A 26,624-nucleotide genomic window follows, 5' to 3' on the forward strand; every position below is an offset into this window, starting at 1 on the left:
TGGTGTTCGTCACATAGTTGTACAAGTCTCAGAGACCCATAATATCCCGTCGTGTTCCTCACATAGTGGTACTAACCACAGGGACCTGTGCTATCCCGTGGTGTTCCTCACATAGTAGGTAGTAATGGAAGGTAAACCCCAGACCAGTGGTGTTCCTGAGAACGTGAGGCCATGGTGTTCATCACATAGTTGTACAAGTGTCGGGGACCCGCACTATCCAGTAATGTTCCTCACATAGTTGGTACTAATGGCAGGTAAACCCCAGACCCGTGGTGTTCCTAGGAATGCAAACTCATGGTTTTCCATACAAAGTTGTGCATAACTCTGGAACCCGTACTATCCCGTGGTGTTCCTCACAGAGTGGAAACTAATAACAGCGACCCGTACTTTCCTGTGATGTTCCTCACATAGTGGTACTAATCACAGGGACCTGTACTATACCGTGGTGTTCCTCGCATAATAGTACTAATCTCAGGGACCCGTACTATCCCGTGGTGTTCATCACATATGGGAACTAATTACAGGGATCCGTACTATCCCGTGGTGTTCCTCACATAGTGGGTACAAATCACAAGTAAAAACACAGACTGGTGGCGTCCCTCGGAACGCAATCCCATGGTGTTCCTCACACAGTGGGTTCTGATGACAGGTTAACCTCAGAGGCGTGCCGTTCCTAGGAATGCAAAACCATGGTGTTTCTTACAAATGTGTGCATATCTCGGGGACCCGTGCTATCTCGTAGTGTTCCTCACAGAGTGGGAACTAATCACAGGTACCCGTACTATACTGTGGTGAACCTGACAGTGCGTACTTATGACAGGTACAACCCAGACCCATGCTGTCCCTCGGGACGCAAACCCATGTTGTATGTCATATAGATTTTCAAGTGTCAGGGACCCGTACTATCGCGTGGTGTTCCTGAGAACGTGAAGCCATAGTGTTCATCATATAGTTGTACAAGTGTCAGGGACCCGTACTACCCCGTGGTGTACCTCACATAGTGGGTACTAATGGCCGGTAAAACTTAGACCCGTTGTGTTCCTCGGAATGGAATCGCATGGTGTTCGTCAAATAGTTGTGTAAGCCTCATGGAACCGTACTATCTCGTGGTTTTCCTCACAGAGTGAGAATTAATTACAGGGACTCGCACTATCCCTTGGCGTTCCTCACATAGTGGGTACTAATGACAGGTAAAACTTGGACTTGTGGAGTTCCTCGGAACACAATCACATGGTGTTCGTCACATAGTTGTACAAGTCTCAGGGACCCGTACTATCCAGTGGTGTTTCCCTCATAGTGGGTATTAATGACAGGTAAATCCCAGAATTCATCACATAGTGGTACTATTCACAGGGACCCGTACTAACCCGTGGTGTTCCTCACATAAGGGTACTAATGACAAGTAAAACCAGATCCGTGGTTTTCATCGGAACGCAAACCTATTGTCTTCTTCACATAGTGGTACTCATCACAGGGACTGGTACTATCCCGTGGTGTTCCTGGGAACGAAGCACATAGTTGTACAAATCTCATTGACACGAACTATACCGGGATGATCCTCACATAGTGGGTGCTAATCACAGGTATATCCTAGACCAGTGGTGTTCCATGCAACGCGGACCTATGATGTTCCTCACATAGTGTAACTAATCACAGGGACCCGTACTATACCGTGGTGTTCCTCACATAGTTGTACAAATCTATGGGACTTGTACTTTCCCGTGGTGTTCCTCACATAGTTGTACAAATCTATGGGACTTGTACTTTCCCGTGGTGTTCCTCACATAGTTGTACAAATCTATGGGACTTGTACTTTCCCATGATGTTCCTCACATAGCGTAACTAATCACAGGGACCCGTACTATACCGTGGTGTTCCTCACATAGTTGTACAAATCTATGGGACTTGTACTTTCCCGTGGTGTTCCTCGGAACGCACACCCATGGTTTCCACAACCTGATGCTGAAACAACCGAGCGACGTTAGCTTCTTTTATCTCCCTGGGATCCTCTAACCGAGTCTAGGCAAAGGGTTAGCCTCCGTCATAGTGGTGGGTACTGTAAACACACAGTGATCCTCCAACAGACACATGGTATTCCTCAGTTCGTGGTGGTTAATCACAAGGATAGGGGAACTCAGCACAAGTCATTTGATACAAATTCAGCATCCCTTGGTCTCGTCCCCCACCCACAGAGATCTGTGTGTTTGGTCCGCCAGAGCTATATTATTTCGCTCATGTCGACCGGAAAGCCAGGTAAGACCCCATACACGCCACCTGGGACGCAGCACGTGGGAGTAACACCTCTCCCCATGCTACGACAGCGTAGTAGGTTCGTGGATAATCTGCTGTTATCTGATGTCGTCTACCTCACTCTGCCTTACCGCGCTTACAACTGCCAATGGCTGCCATACAGAAAAGCCACATAACATGACTAGACTCTAATTCTTCTGAACGTAAACATTTGAAATCTGTTGTTGAGGTTTACCATTTTCCACGAGCTGGTGGGCAATCTGTTTAGCTGGTACATTCGCACAACCCTCTCTAGCCTTTCTGGCTACCTTTCCTTGGATCAGTCTCCCCCATAGCTCCTGTTATTAGATATCGCTTTTAAGAAATCTTCCCCAGCTTGGACGGTATCGGATCTCTCAAAGAGATCACGATAGTTTCTCAATATTCCAATAGTTTTTTTATATAGTGTTCACCGTCAGCGAATTGGGATACGAGAAAAACTTCACGATATGTACATAATCATCACATGATTAAGGAAAAGGCTCTATATTCTGAACGTTCTCCTGCAGTGAAACAGTACATTTGCCCCGATCAGCCTTCTTAAAACGACATCGCCTTCGAAAAGTTACTCAGGATCTAACGATTTAAAGGTAAGATGTATGGAACTAAGACGAGGCCACAGAACTAGTTGCAAATAGAGGATTGTGGTGGCGTTTTGCAAATTCACATAGGGTCGCGGACTGAACGCTGAAAAGTCTGTAATGAAGATGTATGTATGGAAAGGAACTGTCTGCGGTCAGATTGCAGCATATATCTTGCATATAACAGGATGATGAGGGATTGTTTGCCCCACTGATTTCTTTCAAAACCGAGATATGTGTTTGCTTACGCAGATACTGTAATTTATTATCTGGATAATATCCATCCTGCATCTCGCACGGTTGAATGATACTGGAAGTTTGTTATCATGCTGTAGAATTAGATTGCACGAATCTGTCCATTCTACGCTAGCCTCTCCTCTTTCGTCGGTACCAGGGAAGCCCCATGTTGTATCATGACTGTTGATGTCACCAACCACAAACTTCACATATTGATACTGGAAGGCTCCACAAGTCTAAATGCAGTACCTGGTGGCTTATTAATTGAGATCCACTGTGAGTGTCTCAATGTCATCACGGGAGATGATCTGGATGTTGGATAGCACTGAGGGTGTTCAACCACTAAAAGCATGACTTTGATTTTGGGACGGCGAAGATACTAGTCTCGGCGAGTTTCCTGAATGCATATTAGTGTCGAGCAAATTGCAAGGCTACATATTTTGTGTTGTCTGTCAGATTCTTAGAATTAGGTGAATAACAGAAATAAAATAATAATCAAAGTGCAAAATATAATTATGAAAACTTGCGTAAAATAAACCAGTAAACCCATACATACAGAGGACGACGATGAGCAGAAAATGGGAGCTGACTTAAATATAGTCTGTGTATTCCAGTAACTTCTACAACGTAGTCCGGTGTATTTTGCTATGTATAGGTCTGATTTGACCTCGCAATATTTTAGTGGAAGTTTATCACAGTTTCAGCTATTAATTTTTGTGCTGAGAAGACACAAGTAGAAATTTACGATGCTTGCGTGTGTTAGAAGTGTCGCTGTGTTATAACCGATATTTAGTCATATTTTTCTTCAGGATGGGACGTTAGATTGAGTGCATTCCTCATAAAATTTGTTCACACGTAATGCGGAATATGTTTGCAGTATAGCAGTGAAATTTAGAGTAATTGTATGTTAATTTGTGAGATATCATGTCCACAGACGTAGAATCAGTTGTGTATGCAGATTGGAAATTTCTGGTCTACTTCTAATTCGTAAATATCAGTAATTACAATAATTATTTATTTGGCGTGTGGCTACATCACTAAAAGAAATAATATTTACAAATATTATCTCATACTAATAACGATAACTGATTTTATCACGCTAATAAGATGAAGACAGGGGAGAATTCGATTTTAATCTATCTCAGCAGTTTAACTAAGATACTTAGCATCTGAGGTTGCCTCAAGACATTTTCTGTGAAGCTAGTTAATCATAAAGTTCATATCAAATGCTCCGCCTTCACAAAAGGTCTCATTATTTTATCCATCAATAGGCAGGAATGAATTCAGTCCTTGGAAAACTTCATGCAATTGCATCTAAAACGAATCAAAGACTCATATTAGAAAACCCAATACATGGAAGAATCTATTCGATAATTACACAAACAAAATCTTGTAACTTTGTTGGCAAAATAACTCAGGTAAATAATTTCAAATACTTGGTGAAGTCATCCAACCATCTGCATTAAATCATGAAGCAAACAGAGAGAGAGATATTTCTATATTACAAGTAGGCCATAGAATCTCATGGAAAAAGTAGGACAAAAATCAGTATCCCGGAACGTTATATTAAAACATTATAACACCGTAATTAAGCCTCAAATGTTACACACGTCAGAAACCTTGATCAGTGGAGAAAGATCATTATCTAAAATGATCTAAAAAAGAAAGAGAAGTCCTCAGGGAAAACATGACCAAGTATGCATAGGAGTGTGGATGAATAGGTCTCCGGAATTATGTCACCATACTGAGAAAATATCAGATACAATATTTGAAAAAGGTGATTGTAGATTGATTGCCATATTCAAAGAATAGATGATGAAAGACTCACTAAAAAGGTATTTAATAATCCCTCCTCACTAAAAGTCAGAATAACGGGATAATCGAAATTGAAAAGGACCTTCAAGGAATCAACATACCAGATGAAATTATATGGGACACGCCTAGCTTTAGAACGTTGGTGAACAAATATCACTTTGCTGAAAACACAAGATTAGAGCACAGTTACACAGAAGGAAGAACAGTTGATAAACACAAAAGGGGAAGAAACTCTGGCAGGAGAAGAAAGCACAACCATCTGCAAAATAAGTATAATCACGCTCCTTGGTTGGGCAAAACATTTTGAAATAATAATTAATGGAATGAGTAATAGTTACAATCCACGTGGTATGCTTTTTTTGAAGGGACAGTCTGTGATACATTTATCAGGAGATGATAGCTCGGGGTTGGGTCTATTGAGGTTTGGGGTCTATGTTGAAGGCAGTGTCATGCGTCTGGGGTATTGTATTTCCTAATGAAGTGAGAAACTTCGTAACTGTCCATAACTGTGGGTGGTAGATAAGTTCTATTTGTCCATGTAGTTATGAAACCATGCGATTCAGTTTGTGAGACATGCTCCTAGTAGATACTTCAGAGGTAATAGTGTAGATAATGCCCAGGTTTCTTTGTAAAAATGCTCGAGGGAAAATCATCAGGACAGCGTGTTTTGAAATATGGTAAGGTCCATTGTCTGAACACTGAACAGGATCCTGTATCCAGAGGGATTCTTGGTTCATCCAATAACTCCATTAGTACCAGTGAAATGCATATCAAATTCCACAGATCCCATTAGACTTCAAATAATTCGTGATGGCAATAATGTTGACCGATAAATTCTGATGATACAAGGATTTGGACGAAGATTTGTGCTGTAGTAAAAGGCCATCCGTGGCGAGATTTGTTTGCTCACTTGTAAGCCAGTGGAGAGCGACAGGTATAAACCGGTTTGACGAGATAACAGGTGTTCACATTTATGAGGCGGAACCTCTTTGGAAATAGAGGGCCGTGTTACAACATTATTGATGTTAAAATAAATGTCAAAAACATATCAGATATATGGCTTTTCCAGCGTTTGCTCTATTAACCAGCGTTTCGTCTTAGGTCTGACACTAGACTCATCAGAATGGGCTGTGTCAGACCCTACCCACTGACGCTGGGGTGTATGCAGGTGAACTTATCAGAAGCCCTTATAAGAGGCACAGCCTGATAACTGCATATGGGAGATAAATCTCCACAATGGAAGTATAAATGGGGAGTAATTTGAATTTCAATTCTACTGCATAGGCAAATGACAGAGTGGATTCTCAGTAACATTCCCGAACAGTTGACTATGTACTCTACTTTCGAAGTTTCCATAACACAGTCATAGTTCGTATTGCCACTGAGCGTTTAAATAATTACTTTGGTGTCAGAAGGTTGTCCTTAGTTATTAAGATTTCCATATATTCGATGGCGTGTCCTTCAGTGGAAGGCAGGATGGTGGTTGAAGTGTATGGAAGGGATTCTTGGGATTGTTCAGCCATGCTAGGATCGTGAAATTATGTAGCTAGCCAACTTCTCCTAGATGAGAGGTGAGTATTGCAGTTTGACACAAAGAGTCGGTACCACATGGTATTCCATAAGATGTAGTAGAATCCTGCCATTAATCCATGTGCTACCCATGATTTATGGCCATGTTGTTCATAAAGGAGTTGTAATATTTTGTGTTTATATTTTAGTACGACTATATGAGTGGATGTAGTTGAATTCCGTGACCTATAACATGTCAGGGTTACACATGAGTCGAATTTATTTTGGGGTTTGACTGAAGGTTATAACTAAATGTTAACAGGATTCCTTTTCAGAGGCTTACATAAATTTATTCCAATCACTGACTTCAACCTGCTGTTTTGGTTCATGAAACATCATTCATTTAATATAAATAACACTACTTTATGTTGTGTAATTCTGCTATTATTCACTGGCACCTGAAGTCCACTTGTTTTGGAGGGTCACGTTGGTCATCACGCACGTTTCCTCAACCTTGAACATTAATATAGTGGGTGACCATGATAGCTCAGTGATGTGCATTCGAGGTTACTCAGATTCCATTGAGGGTCCAGGTATCTCATCCTATACTGATGGACAGTTAGTGGATGGCCTGAATTAAAAAGGTATGGAAAACACTTCCTGATATTTAGACGATCGAGAAATCGGAAGCATAACGTACAGTTGTTTATGGAGCTGAGCAGGTTGAATTTCATGTTGTTTTCTAGTGAACCATAAACTGGTTTTCTGTAAATAGACCTTCAGGCTTTCTTTTGTGGTGGATATTTATTTCAACCCGAAATCGTCCAGCCGCAGCGCTATATTAATGTGACTGACCGGAGACCACTGTTTATTGCCATAATTGTAAACACACAAGTCATCATATTTCATTGTCTTTTATTGAATAAACATCGTCAGATTATGTAAGCTTTGAATTTATGTAGGCCTTCCTCGATACCAAATAGTCATGTTTGGAAGTGAAGAAGAGCCATTAAGAACCCCCTGAGACACAAGAGTCAACAATTCATGCTTAAGACCTGGAACAAGCAAACATCAGTTTGACAGGAGGAAAAGGGTTCAGTACTCAGTATGTCTCTTCAACACATGCAACGCTGAGATATAAGAGATTTTTAGTAACTTCCTTGTGGCTCCGTTAAAGAAAAGAGAGAGGCCAATTCTCTGCCACCAGGTAAACAAAAATGGAGAAAAGTATACTGCAGCTGTCGACATACGAGTCCCTACTTAAAGAGGCCCCTTGAGAATTACGTGATCTTCATTAATATCTACGGGCACTGAGGTAGAACTTTCAATTTGCATTCAGAACTGGCTAACAGACACAATGTTACCGTACAAGTGCCGAGGAAGCATGCACAGTTTTGTGCTACTGGTCTATTCATAATTAAAGGAACACTACATGCAGGAAGGGGCAGCACAGGTGTGCTCAGATTTCAGCAACAATTTCTTCAATTGCGTCCTATTATGACTTGATTCGGCACTTATTGCCATGAATTGTTTATTCAAAAGCTTGATTACTTCTTTCCTGCGCTTCTAGTCTTTTACCACTTTTCTTAGCCATATGATGTTCATCCGGATTACTTCTTATCCTCGCATCTGGACGGCTCCCCAACGACTGTTAATGAGCAAACTTCTACTTTATTCCGAAAACAGAAAACGAGTCGTCCATGGTAGAGAAAAAGCGGTAATTCATGAAATATTCTTTGATCTTTTCGCACACGGACCTGGCATTCTGTTACCTGAAGATTTGCTCTCAGAGAAAATGGCACAAAGTGACGGACCGCTCCACGGTGTACATTATGAGGTGTGCAGAAAAGGTGCCGTTCTAGCTGAATAACTTATTACTTTTCTGCTGTGTGCGGTCGCATGTGCCTCGCTACGTCTCCGGATTTGGAGAAGGTCTTGTGGAACTCCGGACACTTGTGTAGTAGTTAGTGAGACGTTAAGCAAAATAACATTATTATTAAATCACGTGCGGCTTAATCACGACGTGACGTAACGCTCGTAAGTCATCTCGCCGTGTGAGCTGACAGCGTGGTGCTGCATGCGAACGATTTGCTAAGAAACAAGGAGCAATGCAGCATCTCCACAGTGTGGTTCACATGTGCATGGTTAACTTACATGATTCTCTGAACATTTTATCGCACTACTGGGCAATCGTGTGTGTTCTGATCTGAATGGTTAGAGTGACTTTCTTGGCTGAATATTTGCCACAGACATTACATCAGTATAGCTTCTCGCCTGTGAGTCCGCATACGACGTGCTAGGTGGGATCTATTGCGGCAAACCCTGCATCAGACATTGCATAAGATTGGCTTATCGCCTGTGTGAGTACGAATGTGACCTGTTAGATGGACTTTCTGGCTGAAGGAATTCCCACAGACGTTGCAGCAGTATGGCTTCTCATCTGTGTGACATGCTTGGAAGGCTTACCTGCAGAAGGATTTGCTATAGATATTGCACCTCTATGGGTTCTCGCCTGTGTGGAACCGCATATAAGTTCATGTGCCTTTCTCGATGAACTGTTTTCCACAGAGTATGGCCTAGCGCCTGTGTGAATAAGACTGCCATTTTGTTAGATGGACTTTTCTGCTGAAAGATTTCCCCACAGACGTTGCAACTTGATGGCATTTCGTGTGTGTGTTTCCGCATGTGAACAGATAACGTGCGTTTCTGGATAAATGATTTGCCACACACATTGCAGTGGTGTGGCTTAACGTCTGTGTGATTACTGACATGGTCTCTTAAAGTAACTCCCTGACTGACGTTACAGCAGTATGGCTTCTCGCACGTGAACAGCTAGGACGGATTTACTCCTGAATAACTTGTCACAGACATTGCACCAGTATGGCCTCTAGCCCGTGTGAGAACGCATGTGAATAGCATAGTAGTCTTTCCTGGTGAAGGAAGCACGACAGACATTGCAGAAGTATGGTCTCTCGCCTGTATGGATGGGCATATGAGAAATCAAATTGCCTTTCTGGATGAATGATTTCCGACATACGTCGCAACAATATGGTTTCTCCCCTGTGTGAGACTTCATGTGAGAAGATAGACCGGATTTCTCGGTGAATAATTTTCCACAGACATTGCATAAGTACGGTTTTTCGCCCGTGTGAGAACGCATGTGAATGGCATGGTAGCCTTTACTGCTGAAGGAATCACCACAGACATTGCATTTGAATGGTTTCTCGCCTGTATGTGTCCGCATATGTGCAGTTAGAGTGCCTTTCAATTTGAATGATTTCCCACAGACATTGCAGCAGTATGGTCTCTCGCCTGTATGTGTCCGCATATGTGCAGTTAAAGTGCCTTTCTGGATGAATGATTTCCCACAGATATTGCAGCAATGTGGCTTCTCCCCTGTGTGAGACAGCATGTGATAAAATAGACCGGAATTCGAGTTGAATGATTTGCCACAGACATTGCAGCAACGTGGCTTATCGCTAATGTGCAAATGAGTGTGACCTGCTAAATGATATTTCTGGCTGAAGGATTCACCACAGACATTGCAACTGTATGGTTTCTGGCCTGTGTGAATACGCATGTGACCTGCTAGAGGAACTTTCCGCCTAAAGGATTTTCCACAAATGTTGCGGCAGTATGGCTTCTCGCCCGTGTCAGAAGGAATACCGTCTGAAGTTTTCCTGAACTTTTCGTGACATGCTGAGCATTCGCCTGAAAATCCGCACAGTAGAACCGGGTGGATCCTTAGGTGTTCCGACAAGCTGCTTCGGCTAACAAACACCTTTCCGCAGTGATCGCACTTGAATGGACGATCATCCTTGTGTCTCATCAGATGTCGCAAGAGGCCCAACTTCCCACACAGGACTTTACTGCACACACTACACCTAAAACTAGGTGATCCGCCATCCGGAGGTTGATCTCTACAGCCCACCTCGGGTCTTGATCTGCAGTGACAAATTAAAAGCCATGTGACCAATAGTTCAACAGTCAACTCCACTACAACTCTCACACAAGGGTTTTGCTAGTGGACATTACAATCACTGATATCCATTGCAGAGAGCTCGTTACTCATAAACATTACATTCCTGAGAGTAAACCTCATCTGAGGTCAAATTCAGAGTGTACTGTTAAATTTCAAAAGCTCTCACTTGTTACGATAATATGTTGCGTGTTTTCATAATCATGATATCACGCACAGAAACTTGTCACGATTTAGAAATGTACGAGTTAATAGACAACCTCATTTAAAGAATGCATGAGAAGTGATCCAGCCTGAAATGAGAAACACAAGCTCTTTAATCCAGCACACATTATTCTATTGAAATCCGCAGTCTGTTCTCCTACATAAAGGACGGCATATGCTTTAGAGCTTTGATCTTGTTTAACAACTCTGCGCTTTGTGGCAGGCAAGCAATAATTTTTGTAAAGGATCTTGTTCTTGAGGTTGTTTAAGAGAATGTCAGTGTTGTAGATATTAATAAAGTTGAGAACATTGTTTGACGAAAGTCAGCAAGATCTGCTGAACCATGGCTAATCTTTTATGAATGTTTTCATATCACTATAGCATTTTATTATGTCACTGTGTCGCTTTTCCGAAATATGTATCTTTGATGTGCAATCAAACAGAGCCAACATATATATATAGGACGGTAGGTTTATACATGGACGTTCATATTTACTACCATGTACTACATCAGTCTACGTCTTAATTGCTGTATTTAACACAAGCCGTATGCAACACGGAAACCACTAATCCTGATAAAATCCTGGAAAAGTTGACGTATAACAAGTATACGACGGCTCTCTCCCTAGCATTGATACTGTCTTTTCTCCTCCAGATACTGCTGTTACAGACATTATGAAGGACACACAGAATATGGTTTTGGTGGTAGCGTTTTATTACAATGTTCTAATATCCTGAATTTTAAACCAAACGCAATCTATCATGCCCTTGAATATTCTTACAAGTATTACTTTAACAATACGGATAGAAGGAGCATGAAAATCAAGGCTTGAGCCAAAATTCGAAGTGACAAGACGTTGAATTGCACCGTAGTGGATATTGCTGCTATGTAAAGGAAGGAATGATATTCTATTTATTTCAAAAGATGACGGGCAACGTGATTACTTTTAGTGGATTGATAACATAGTTGGGTAGCATCCAGTTCTCTGCCTGTCTTCCCTCCGCAGAGTAGCTCTATATATTCTACGAAAAGAAGGGCGGGAAATACAAATTTCTTGGTTAAAGGTGAGATCCGCTTACAACTGGCACATGGGAAAATGGATCACGCAGGCTAAAATATATCGTTACATGAACTGGTACTTTCCAATTCATGCTGTATGCACTGAATTCACATGGCCCTGTCGAATGCATGTCTGGCTCACAAGCAAACTAATGGGAGGCTCGACACCGTGTTTTTCCTGCACACTTAGGAGAAAATAAGTGGACAAATAAAAGGGGGATATTGATTCCAGATATGAAAGACTAAACCTCTTGAAGATCTCACGAGATATTGATGCTGACACCACCAGACAACAGGAGGCACAAAATACGACACTGGGTTGTACGTCAAGCAAAAGTGCAAAAGTCTGTAACCGTTCTTCTTTACGTGAATACGTGATTCTTGTGACAAGTGATTTATCAGGTTCACAATTAGTTTTTCAGTAAAATAATGTTTCATTTTGCATTGATAAATATTCTCTACGAACCAGCCACATTGCTGTAACACGTGGCGCGTCCCAGGTGACGGATTCGGGTTCCCCACTGGCCTGCCGATGTACTTGAGCAAAGTATAATAGCTAACGCGTACCAAACACGTACAAAGTCTTTAATGGCAACTTTGGCGGAGATGGAGACGTTCAGTACGGAGCAGATGGCAGAAGAAGTACAGTAAATTTCTGGGAATTAATGCAGAAAAGAGGATAGCGTTTCTTCTCTAGAGGACTGGCTGCAAAAGGCATCTGTTCCCTATTACCGGAGCTGCATTACTACCTTCTGTCATGAGCTCTAAAATGCTTCAAGAAGAGCCGGCCGTAAAATAATAGCGTCACAACATTACAGAAATATGTCTCATGGTATCGGAGCCAAGGTTAGTGGAGCATCTGGAAGGGACGCGCATTGGCAGGGCCCAGTCAGCATGAAAAGTATGCAAGGGATACCGTCGCATGCGCTGTGACGGCTAACCAAGCGAGTACCCCCATTCTGTATCCCATCATTGAATTATGCCTGGATGAAGTAGCAAATAAGCCACTGCACTTGAGAGAAGGCTTTTAGGCATCTGTGAGGTGCGGGAAAAAAGATGGAGTGGAAAAAAGTAATCGGAAAAGGGGTGTGGTTACTAATTGATGTACAACAGAAGCTCATGGTGTTAACATTGTCATATCAGCAAAATTTGACGGTTCAGTCTCCGAGGTACAGAAGTTTGACAATCGCTTGATGTAACTCGTCCGCGTTGGGAGAGAGAAGGAAATTCTAATTTTTTAGCGCAACGCTCCAAAAACTGACGTGCGCACGGAAACCAAAGATGCTGACAATCTCATCGCTGCCGATGATCTGAATGGACGTGTCGGACGAAGGAAAGAAGAACAATCAGTCCATGGCGTTCATGGACATAGAGAAGAGAAAGACGATGGCCAACATATTCGAGATTATGCAGAAATTGATCATCGCAAACACACGGTTCTAAAAGAGTGATATTCATCTACTCAGTACTACAGTGGCTCCCATCCAATTCGCATTGACTACATCCTTGTGAGAGGACGAAATCTCGAAGATGTTCTAGATATAACAGTTGTTCTTTATTCAGTCCTTGCGATGGAACAAAGACCAGTCATCTAAGCTGCAGATAAAGTCACCAAGAGCCCAATACTTTACAGGAAATAGACAAATTGGGATCAAATGGTGGCCCCTGAAGAATGAGACTAACGTTGTTGCAAAAGTTACAGAGCCACAAATCACCATAGTTGAAGTGAGGCGGACTAAACTGAAAGTTGCCCTTTGCACTATTCTGGAACAATTAAGTCAGGGCGACGACAACGAAGGATTAACCATGACATATGACTAAGGAAAAAAGAAGTTATATATGCAGTACGGTTGAAGAAACAGCTGTACCACGAGTTTCTTGCTCGTTGGAACGCCTACAAAGCAGCCACTAGTAAAGTGAAGGAGGTCCTTGCCGTAACAAAAGCAAACCGGTAGGCAGATTTATATGTGAAACTTGACATGCGCGAATACGAGCGGAATTTTAAACGGCTAGTCCAATCGAGCCATCGCAAAAAGGCAGAAGTCCAACGTTTTTACAGCATCTATGAGAAAACAGACGATTTGCTACTGGACTGGCGGGAAGCGCGAGTACACTGGCGGAACTCTTTTGACTAAATTTCAATCATGGAATTTCCGTATCTACCAATCCTAATCACCTCCGCTGTTGAAAGTCCAATGTAGGAAAATGACGTCAGTAAAGTCCAGGCTATGCTGAAGGAAATGAAACCAGGGAAAGCCATCTGTCCCGATTATCTTCCGGCAGAGTTTTGTTTCTCTCAATGTGGGGATGCAGCAGTGTGGCTAAAGCAAGCTTTTCAACCTGATCATCAAAGAAGGTCAAAAACAAACTGACTGGCAACGGAGTATCCATTCAGAAATAAGGGAAGCCCTGCCGATTTTTCTAATCACGGCCCGATCTTAATTCTGAGCCACGCAATGAGACTTAGAACAAATCTTCGACAAAGGGATTAGTGATTTAGCCAAACATATAACAAACCAAGCTGAATTTGTGTAAAATTGTGGCGCAATAGGAGAAACCCATCACAAATTTCTGAACCCTGAGAAGGCCTTCCATCGGGTACTTCATGACCTAATCAGTCAGCCATGCAAGTACATAGCATTCCAGAGCACCTTGCTGAGAGGGTATAATTGCTCTATAAAGAACAAATGAGCTGTGTTCAAGCTGCCGCAGGAGCGTCTGATGACTTTCGCATAACTGTAGGAGTCCATCAAGGCCCCGCTGTTCATTCTTGTGATGGACACAATTACCTCAAACGTGCACAGTCCAATACCATGGACACTTCTCTAAGCAAATGATATCATTTTGGCTGAAGAGAATAAGCTTGATCTGCAGCGTCAAACAGAAGACTGGAACAATCGACTAGCGCAATAAGCCCCGCGCCTCAACATTGCATTACATCGTCGAGAAGTTGGAACCATGCATGTTGACGTTACGATCTCCGCTATTTCCTACCTTCGCATGCTGTTTTCTTGCGATTACGCCGCCGCTGCTTCACTCACTCTTCTGCTATGTTCAACTGTCGTCTGCCTACTCTGTTCATCACGTGACTCTGACGTCATCTTCTTCTCCGCCTGTGTGTGTGCTTGTGCTTACCTCTATTGGACACGTGATTATGACGTTTCCGGGATATGCTGGCTTTCAACTTCTCTATTCTTCTCGATGTTTCTGTACTGCTATATATTCTTGTTCCAGCGCTCTAAACACTGAGTCTGCCTTCGTCTCAGAGTGGTGGAGCACCCAAGCAACTGTGCTACGTTCTGTATTGTCATTACCATCTGGACTGTTATTTCTTCAGGTTATTTGGTGAGCAAAATTATATCATAATGTTATTTTGACATTAAATTCTTCATTGGGCCATCTGCCCCAGTTGAACTTTACTTTCGCCAGCTTATTACGGCATCAAAATTATATATGCAAGGCATTATTTCTACTAAAACTTTTCAACCACGAACTGTACTACGGACAATGAAATTTTGAAATCACATTATCTGCTTCCTTGGAACAATGCTACTTTGTGCAATAATAATAATAATAATAACACATTCTGCAGCGTAACTACAACCGGCGAAGAGAATCCCTTCCCCAGTTCGATCCCTACTTCCATTCGCCTTTCCCTTCTTTTTGCATATTCTTTCAGGTTGCTTCCTTTATTTCGACATTATTACTCTTCATTGTCCGCTTAATACTTATTCATACGTTTTTTGATGTATTTCTAAATATCTATATTGTAAATGTGGCACATTTTCCTTGTCTTCTGAAGTTTCCTCTATATATTTCACTGTCTAGCAAACTCTTGTCTGCGATTTACTATCTTGAGAAATGTTTACTATTTTATTATTTGTTAAATATATATCTTATATACTTTGTTAAGTTTGTGATTTTTCTTGTTACTGTTATTTTCTCTTGGTCTAATTCCTACTCACTGCGCGTTTCTGCCGTAATTGTTATTATTATTATTATTATTATTATTATTATTATTATTATTATTATTATTATTATTATTATTATTATTATTATTATTATTATTATTTATCGTGCTGCTTCTTCTACCACTTGTATGCTCTAGCTATATATTCAACTATTACAGCATCGTACGTACTTACGACGACAAGCACGGGACAAAACAAGATATAGCACGAGTAGAGATATTTAAATATATTGGCTTCACAATCTATGATGATGGCTGACTTACTGATGAACTCAACTTAAGGATATATAATGCCGGACTGAATGACAACAGGCGCCATCCCGAACTTTGGACGAAGGGCCATCTCTAAAATAAGTTCTACACAACTGATATCCATCCTGTCGAATGCTCGCCAGCTCTAGGGTAAAACGCCAATTAAGCATCATGGATACGACGTTGCTTAGACAGAAGGCTGGCATAACTAGACTAGATCACATTTCAAATGATGTTATTAGAAAACGTTTTGGCATTGCACAGATCCATAAGAAAATTTGGGAACGGCGTGTGGCAAGTGTTGCGTGCAGAGGACGATAAAGTCGGAGTATACAGAGAAAGTCGGTGAAAAAAGGCGCTAGGGACGAACCAGACAGCATAGACTGATAAAGTGCACAACGGCCTGAAAGTTGGAAGACATGGCCCGAGACTGAACTAACTCGAGTCAATTAATCACAACACCGGACCCTGCCACCAGGCAGGACTAACACTAAGGAAGCAGAATAACAAGAAGCAGATTGATGGATATTCTGTTATAAAAATGGGATGCAATGGCTATTTTACACATCCTATCATTCAAATTACTTTATTGTATGCTCAAATTTTCTCCCTTAAAGCCTATGTTCGATATCTATAAAAACTTATTTTCACAAAATAGTGTTTGAATGGCTGAACGCTTCTGGATTTCGTGTTTAAGTGACTCCTATAAATGCACTGTAAAGAAAAACACATAATTCAGCAAAATAAAAAATTGGGTATATCTGCGTTAAATGGGAGGGACAGTTTGAATATCCGGTGAATTTTTATGAGTACCAACAAGAGGGGAGTCCGTCAGTGTATTCTAGCCTGAATAGAATTTTGCAATTCATATTTCTGTTTACATACGTCATAGACAGCAGACTATCATATTAATCAGTTTGTTATTTTCACTCCGATCACGTCTATAAATATGAAGATCATGGAGGAGTGTCACACAGTGGTCAGATCAGGGCCATGTGACACTCAACGCTCTAAAGCTGGAAGAAAACCACATAACTAAGTGGCTAGTTCAGGACCATGTGTCTCTCTACAAATGGAAGGTAATCTCATCACTAATTGGTAAACTCAGAAATACGTGTATCTCCACAAGTCAGTAATTAGGAAATTTTATGAATCTTAAAACCTTTTCTTATCTAATTCAATACCAAACTGGCATTGCACATATTTTAGATATTTTAGAGGAAGTCATTTAAGTTGTGGCATGACATTTGTAGACTGCTGAAATGAGAGTGCGGAAAAAGTAGCGCCTGAGGTGAGATATAAAACAAAGTGGGAAGTAGCAGATAAGATCCGGACGACTGAAATCTATGATGTAAAATGGACTAAGCTACGTAGACAATGGACTGTCCTCTGCCATATATGCCAAGGAAAAAGAAGACACATAAAATGCATGTTGCTTTGCCGGTCCGAGAGTGCCTCTGCACAAAATATGTTCAGAAAGTAGAAAGCTAATTTAGACTCCATCAAAAAATAGAAATATGCATTCTGTGTGTGAAAAGCATTCGTAAGCAACATTTTTACTGGTGGTCATAATACAAGATTGTTCTCTAACATAGCCTACTGTGTCCTGTTACACATGAATTACAAAGAAACAGCAGGATTTAAACCTCGAAGAATTGACGTATTTGGGCGATCTTCTGTTGTGTGCATGGTTCTACTCTGACTAATAAGAGAGTATGAGCTGGTACTGGGAATTTCTGAGGACCGATATGAATATTTCTTGCCACTAGTTATGAATGTAGAGTAGGAACAAGTGAATGCATCACATAAGAGTCGAGAAGGATCTAACCACACACAAAATCAAATAAACCATTCAGAATTCGTAGTTTCCGTCACAAATCTGGTTTGAAGTCAAACCTTAGGCTATGACTAGCCATTGCATGACCTGCCGATACAAGGGCTTGGTTAAAGGCACTAAAATTAGACTATACAATCATTTCCCAGGGATTATCAAAGATCACTTCACACAGTAACTAATAAAGGTGTGACAGCAAAAAATTAATTACCAATGGCACAACTAGAGTTCAAGAAACACTACTCCATTAAATGTTTTAAAACAGGATAAACACTTGTGCTACTTTGTGAGGTCAGTGACAATAATTACAATTGTGAAAGAATATTATATCACTACGTTATTTATCCATTATTATTATTATTATTATTATTATTATTATTATTATTAGCATAGGGCAACAAGTTATATACATATGTACAAGTATATAACATTTACAAATAAACACAGACAATAAACATGTTTTATAGCAGTTTTTGTCCAGTTATTTATTTATTTATTTCATGCCTTCATTTGTGGCGAAGTTAAGGCTCACAGCCCTCTCTTACACTTAACCACATATCTAATAAACTTTATAAAACAGAATAATGAAATAATTTAACAAAATATAAATCCTAACCTCACTCATTCTTCCATTCTGTTATGTTCATGAGAGGAGGAGAGTAAATTAAACTTTGAGGATAAATACTGGGGTATAGATACATTCAAGAGACAAAATACGATAGTAGCAACGTGAAGATGTCGTAGTTTATCGATTTTTAACCAGAAGAGATGTTCATAATAGGGGGAGATATGAGTTGAAAATTTAATTGAAATTATAAACCTAATGCATGCGTTCATTGCCCTCTGTAATTTTAGTGTCTGTTCCATGGTGGCATCTATCATTACAATATCACAATAATTAAGTTGGGTGATCCACTGTATGGCTTCCTCTATTGGTTCCAAAAAGCCACTCGGGCTACCTGTGTACGAACGTCGTGTACATTCACTTACAGTATGGGGGATCATCTGCCGACATGCACCACAGTCGCACACTGGTGATGAGATATATTTCCACTTATGAAGGGCATCACTGCATCGTCCGTGATTTGTTCTCAACCGGTCCCAAAGCAGAAGATCATGAAGTCTTTGCTGATGAACACCAACTTGAGCCGTACAATTTCTGAAGGATAATATTGCGTGTTTTGAGCTTTTTGCACAGATTCATAAGATGTTGTTTGTAAGATAGTGTGCGATCAAGTGTAATCCCCAAATATTTGGGATAGCTGCTGTGCCGAAGTTCATGATGACAAAAACGCATGTGAAGTTTAATGCCAGCTTGGCGATTATTCAGGTGAAGACATGACACTTCTGTTTTTCTAGAGTTAAGATTCAGTTGCAATTTCTTGAAGTACGTTTCAAGTGAAATCAAGTCTCTTTGTAGCAGTTCTTCTGTCACACTAAGGTCTCAATGTTGAGTGGCTAGTGTTATGATATTAGCATAACAAAAATTTTCGTGATGACGTTTCTGGGAGATCGGAGATAAACAAATTGAACAGTAGTGGAGGCAGTACCGATCCTTGAGTTAATCCATTTTTGAGCTTCTATTCTCTACTCATTTTATTTCCCATTCGCACTCGAAATCTTCTGTCATTGAGCATATTGCTTATGACCTGCACGATGGTCTTACAGGGGACAATTCGGAGAAGCTTGTAAATTAATCCTTCCCTCCCGACTTCGTCAAATGCTGCTGTAAGATCAATGAATGCAGCTGAGGTCTTGAGTTGTTTCTGGAAACCTTCTTCCATGTGGAATGTCAGTGAAAGCACTTGATCGCGGCAGCCGCGATTGGGCCTGAATCCGGCTTGATCAACTGGAATATGCTGGAAAATAGTTGCGCTGATTCCGTTGTAGATTAGCCTCTCAAAAAGAAGGGCAATTGGTCTATAACTGCTTGGGTCATTGGCAGGCTTACCTGGTTTCAAGATGCAAATCACTTTCGTTCGTTTGAATTCTGCCGGGAGTTGTCTGTTCTGTAGAACGTCGGTAAAAAACTTGCCAGCCAACTTCTTGCATTCTTCCCTAAATGAATGCGAAATTCTGGATGAATGTCATCAAATCCTGGAGCTTTATTTGGTTTAACGTCTTTGAGTGCAACATTGATGTCTTGCACCGTAAGCTGTTGTGAATACCTTGATGAGCGTGGTGTTCTTGATTTCAGAGTTTGGAGCTGGCGCCATTTGTATTTGGTATGTTTCTTTTCTGGTGGAGCTTGGGAAGTTGTGACGATGTGAGATGCTACTTCATCCGGAATAACTCCAGACTGTTGCTTCACCAAAGGTGTCCTTCCTCCAAGTTTCCTGAGGAGACCCTAAGCTCTTCTACTGTAATGAGTTAAGTCGACATTCTCCACTGTTTCAATTCACCGTTCTCTCCGGGTAGTACCCATGCTGGAAAGAAGTGCTTCAGCTATGTCTTCATCACCAGTCTGCAGATATTCGTTATAGAGCGCATCAGTCTCAACATTCCAACCAGGGATGTATTCTTTTTTTATGGCCTCCAGGCATACTCTTCTTAGCCGCCATCCTAACTGCACCTACGAAACGCTTGTAATTGTTGTGCTTGGGAGCAAACCACCGAACGCATTTATCCCGTTCAGTGGTGAATGATGACCAATTTGCTTTTCTGAAGTTCCACTGAGCATGTGGTATTGACCGTACAACAGGAATGTTGATGCCAATATCCACTACAATGGGGCCATGTTGACTGTGTTGACACTTTACGACTGGTATGTAAGGGCTGTCCTCCCTCATTGCAGCTAACAAAACACAGGTCAAGATTGGAATCCCTGTTCCATGCAGCTGATTGGAGAGTACCAAGATCTTTTGGGTCAAAAATCAGATGGAGATTGTTCATTTCTGTCCATTCTATTAGTTTCGTTCCATATTCACTGTTACTCGAGTATTTCCATACTTCGTAATGGCTGTTGAAGTTGCCTATATAAACTGCAGGGTGTTGAGCTGTAAGTAGAACGGTACTTGGAAACTGTGCGTTTGGGGTTTATAAATGTTAAAAATAGTAACATCTGCCACTCGCACAGCAACACAATGGATGTCTTCGTGTTTATTTTTAAAGAGCAGTGAGGCATCTTGGATATTATTAAGAACATAAGTAGCTATACCATGTGCACTGTGATATGTTGCACCAAGACTGTGTAACCACTAATGCAGCCCCTTTTCAGAAACTCTTCTTCATTGGCTGTATGGGTTTCCTGTATAGCTACAACATCTATCTTATTATCCAGGATAACTTTGGATAGGTAGTCACATTTTGTTCTGCCGATGCTCCCTACATAAAGCTGGAAGACAGGGATGAAAGGTCCAATGTTTCTTGTCTGGTAGCTCTGAGAAGAGCTATTTCCATGAAATACTTTTGTCATTGCTGGGAGATTTTTAAAAAGATATGTCCAGCAGCCACAATTATTGCTTTCTTAGTACCACTCGGGGGTCACGTGTAGGGCACTTTGAAGTTAAACCTACGGACGTGAAGCAATAATGTACCCCCTATTTATCTACTTTTACGATATAATAAATTCACTTACTTAAAGAATTCTGACTTTTTTAGGCAACTTGCACAAATTTAAAACTCCACTTGCAGCTGTCCATTTTACTAGTTTATACTAACTGTGTAAGTATGTTTGCAATCAACACACTACATGCACCTGAGTGACAATGAACACTAAAATGAATCAGCAAGTGTGACCACAACACTGCAACGAACATAAATTCAATACCACAAAATTTTATACGCTTTCAACAATAAAGATGTTTTATTTGAAAACAATGATATCGAAGATGTAGCATTACTGATGTGAACGTTTCATTTCTACAACACATTATCTGCTTTGGCGTCCACAAATGGAGGAATCTGACTTAACACACAAGATAACAGAAATAATAATAATAAAAATGAATCTAACCAAATAATTTAAAAATGACATTCTCTAAGTCATCACATTATTGAACTCAGCCATCATTATATTGATTAATGAAACTGATTATGTTAGACATAATTTTATTGTTTACAATGTACATAAAGATTAAGAATTTTGAATTTGTAGATTTAATTTATAATCTACAAACATCGCTTTTTCTGTGTGTCACTGTTGGCATGAACATATAAGATAACTTACTCAGAATATCTGGAGGCAATAGTTCCAGATGGCATTTCAGATGATAATGTGATGAACAAATGATGCAGAGACAGCGAAAGAAAGAACAATTTTTTCCATACTTGCTTAAAGGTATTGTAAACAAATTTACTTCAAGATATCTAGCTTTAACAGAGATTCTTTTTGTGGATATATATTGAATAAAACTACGAGTACATGATGGAACATTAAATATGATCTTAAAGTTCCTGAAAAGTTTAGATAATTTTAACCAATAGAATTTTAAGATACACTGACTGACAGAGCAAACACAACACAAAGAAGGAGTGGTCAGAACTTTATGCCAATTGCAGGGTAGACTGACGTCACTGAGGTATGCTCATGATGTGAAATGCGCCGCTGTGCTGCGCACGTAGCGAACGATAAATGGGACACGGCGTTGGCGAATGGCCCACTTCGTACCGTGATTTCTCAGCCGACAGTCATTGTAGAACGTGTTGTCGTGTGCCACAGGACACGTGTATAGCTAAGAATGCCAGGTCGCCGTCAACGGAGGCATTTCCAGCAGACAGACGACTTCACGAGGGGTATGGTGATCGGGCTGAGAAGGGCAGGTTGGTCGCTTCGTCAAATCGCAGCCGATACCCATAGGAATGTGTCCACGGTGCAGCGCCTGTGGCGAAGATGGTTGGCGCAGGGACATGTGGCACGTGCGAGGGGTCCATGCGCAGCCCGAGTGACGTCAGCACGCGAGGATCGGCGCATCCGCCGCCAAGCGGTGGCAGCCCCACACGCCACGTCAACCGCCATTCTTCAGCATGTGCAAGACATCCTGGCTGTTCCAATATCGACCAGAACAATTTCCCGTCGATTGGTTGAAGGAGGCCTGCACTCCCGGCGTCCGCTCAGAAGACTACCATTGCCTCCATAGCATAGACGTGCACGCGTGGCATGGTTCCGGGCTAGAGCGACTTGGATGAGGGAATGGCGGAACGTCGTGTTCTCCGATGAGTCACGCTTCTGTTCTGTCAGTGATAGTCACCGCAGACGACTGTGGCGTCGGCGTGGAGAAAGGTCAAATCCGGCAGTAACTGTGGAGCGCCCTACCGCTAGACAACGCGGCATCATGGTTTGGGGCGCTATTGCGTATGATTCCACGTCACCTCTAGTGCGTATTCAAGGCACGTTAAATGCCCACCGCTACGTGCAGCATGTGCTGCGGCCGGTGGCACTCCCGTACCTTCAGGGGCTGCCCAATGCTCTGTTTCAGCAGGATAATGCCCGCCCACACACTGCTCGCATCTCCCAACAGGCTCTACGAGGTGTACAGATGCTTCCGTGGCCAGCGTACTCTCCGGATCTCTCACCAATCGAACACGTGTGGGATCTCATTGGACGCCGTTTGCAAACTCTGCCCCAGCCTCGTACGGACGACCAACTGTGGCAAATGGTTGACAGAGAATGGAGAACCATCCCTCAGGACACCATCCGCACTCTTATTGACTCTGTACCTCGAAGTGTTTCTGCGTGCATCGCCGCTCGCGGTGGTCCTACATCCTACTGAGTCGATGCCGTGCGCATTGTGTAACCTGCATATCGGTTTGAAATAAACATCAATTATTCGTCCGTGCCGTCTCGGTTTTTTCCCCAACTTTCATCCCTTTCGAACCACTCCTTCTTCGTGTTGTATTTGCTCTGTCAGTCAGTGTATTTGCGTTTAAATGTAACCTTGTAAAGAAAGGATTAAACTGATGAAAAAGGCCAGTTTTTGGTGATAAACCAACCACTACTGAACACAGCTGTGAATAAGTACAAGATATTCCATATTGTATAGGATTTGTGGTGTACGTACTTTGTTTCTTCTTTGATGTACGGCAAGAGCTGATCATCAGTTTGTTCCTCTATGAATATTTCCCCCTTAGTATCTTCGGAAGGCTGTCAGTAAGAAATAAGAAAGCAAAATAAAGAAGTAAGGGAATACAAATATATAGGCCTAAACAAGCAACAGCTGAAAAAATAAATTCCATAGTGGAAAAATAAGAGCATAATTAATTTATCTCCCATTTAAAAAATATATACGGTAATGGAAAGGAACAATCAAATCAAAATCACTTCAAATGCAAGAGAGGTGTCTACCTTGGTGGCAAATGGTACACAAAAATACATTATTATCAAGCACTAAATTTTAAAAGAAGAACGAAGAAAACAATTTCAAAAATACAGTATTACACAATTTATGCAATTTTTTTCTATTAAGCACACAGCTCAACCTTAATAAATGTATATAATTTACAAAATTTCACTCACAATATCTTCTGTATTACAAACATAATCAACTCATATACAACTTGTGCAACTACTTCAAATAATACTATACAACTTCTATTAGATTAAAATTTCCATTGCATTTATTTATTTTATTTTTTATCCCTTTTTGGAACCTAACTTGCATAATAACCTGCTGAATTTTAACCCGAGTCCCTATTGCCACTGCTTTTCAGACAACTGATAAGAGAGATAAGAACATGAAAAGCAACACACTGTTGGATAGCAGTAGACATGGTAGCATAAAAAATGAGGAACATTTGTAAATGTGTAAATTTAAAATCACCTACATATTTGTGAATATTCAGCAGAGTATATGTACACATACATGTGTGGTTGAAGGCACTTCCGTGTATGTGTACATGTACAATTTATGGAAAATAAATAATAATAATAATAATAATAATAATAATAATAATAATAATAATAATAATAATAATAATAATAATAATAATAAACTCTATCTCCAAATCATAACCCAATACCATTCCTTGCTTCTGTTTCTCTTTCTGTTGACCCCTAACTCCACAATGACTTGCTAATTTCTTCATCCTCTTATATTCACATTCGCCTGTTCCCATCTTTCTACACATGACTTGACCTGTCACTTCTTTGTTCATTTCCATGTTCCTATACACTTTCTTTCCAAAAACACTTCACTGTAATATAAAATAATCCCACAGTATTCCACCACTTTCCCAACAAGTGGACAATGCTTAAATCATAAGCATAGAAATATCCATCATCAATCTCTGTATATCACATTAAGACCAAAATACATAAATCAGTCAATGTCCCAATCAATGAATGAATCAATCAAACAACAGCATTTAGGTCTGTTGGCTGTTTATGTAGAAAAAGAGTGTGGAAATATATGAAACAACTCCCATGGTAAATTATTTCAATCACTAAATCATCTTCCTATAAGTGAACATTTGGCAAAAAATTTCTCCCCATGAATTCCAACTTATCTTCATGTTGTGACTTTACCCACAGTTAAAGAACATGACTTAAATGTATTCATCAACTAACGTCATTCCAAGCCCATCTCTCCAATGACATCTCAGAATATACTGCTTAATCAAACAGATTGTCTCCTTTCTCCAAGTCTTCCCAGCTGAAACTTTGCAACATCTCTGTAACACAACTCTTTTGTTAGAAATCACCCACAAGAAATGGAGCTATTTCTGTGGATTATTTCCTGTTTTCTGCTCAAGTAATACTCATACTCTCATTGCTGTTTTGCTGGAGATGTACATGCCCTCTCCTTTACAACCCCTAAATAACCTCATAATCATATTATGAGAACTGTAAATTTTATTTTCAATATGTTTATATGATTACGACAATGAAGATATACACTTATTATGGATAACTAAGTACTTACAGAGATCGCCATGAAGAACTTTCATCCCATCAACACAATAATTAAACCAGAGAGGACTCTTTCATTTTGTGAAACACAGAACCTGACTTTCACCACGTTTACCAATGTCCATCTTAAAATATTGTCAAGGTCTTCTTGCAGTTACTCACATTCCTGAAACTTATTTATTAGACAGAGCCTCATAACTTTTTTCAGTTCATTATTCATATAGATTAAAGCTTCACCTAGTCTAATGCTCTGAGTTCTATTTTCTAGAAATACACCAGACGTGGCATTCTGTAAGTTACATACATTATTGATACTATTCACGAGTTCCGCTGATATTTCTTAAGAGTGGTTCTACGGATCTGTCAAATTTTGAGGTTATGGAGAGACGAAAGGACCTTTTGCCAAGAAAGGCATTGTCAGAGAGATACGTGTTGAGAAACGTTATTCACAGCAAGAGACAGATTCTAAATTGCAAATATCACAGCAATCTGTAAGTAGAATTTTATAATGTGAAGGTAAGGGGAAGATAAAATGTCAACAACGTGTCGGAAACTGTGGGCGAAAGAAGGAACTAACCCCAAAGAGGAAACAAAACTGATTAATTTGTCAGTAAACAACCGCAAGTTTACTAGTTTGGATTTACGTAAGAAATCGGAAGAGTATGGGCCATTGGTACCAGACAGGACTGTGAGGCGAGAGCTGTTTAATGCTAGAATGAGAGCAAGACGACCTTAAAAAAACTACGATCACTTCTACTATGGCCGCAAAGAGGTTCCAGTGGGTCAAGACTCTCCAGAATTGGTCATCTGATGAATGGAAACAGGCAAGTCCATGACAATTGCTGTAATTCCTAAATTATCATTCATTATTCCATTATAACCCAATCTAAGTGATGTAACCGTACAGTAGAGTAAATGTATGAAATTTTTCTTTTATTCCGCTTTTAATCAATCTAATAACCATACAGTACAATACAAGTATGATTTTATTTAAACTGTACAGCATATTGCATTTAATGCTAGGCTTATTTGTTTTTATTTATTTATT

At 40.6% G+C, this 26,624-nt stretch overlaps 1 protein-coding gene across 1 annotated transcript in view; it reads right to left on the minus strand.

The window, feature by feature from the left end:
* The window catches only part of LOC137502360 (zinc finger protein 90-like), a 100,194-nt gene that overhangs the window by 42,005 nt on the left and 31,565 nt on the right, over positions 1-26,624 (minus strand). Inside the window, exons 3-4 of the mRNA XM_068229371.1 lie at positions 23,730-23,812; positions 9,966-10,375 (exon numbers count right to left, since the gene is read on the minus strand). Of these exons, the coding sequence (XP_068085472.1) occupies positions 9,966-10,375; positions 23,730-23,812 (493 nt within the window). The remainder of the gene's footprint in view (positions 1-9,965; positions 10,376-23,729; positions 23,813-26,624) is intronic.

Source organism: Anabrus simplex, chromosome 10, assembly GCF_040414725.1.
Source record: "Anabrus simplex isolate iqAnaSimp1 chromosome 10, ASM4041472v1, whole genome shotgun sequence".
Lineage (NCBI taxonomy): Eukaryota > Metazoa > Arthropoda > Insecta > Orthoptera > Tettigoniidae > Anabrus > Anabrus simplex.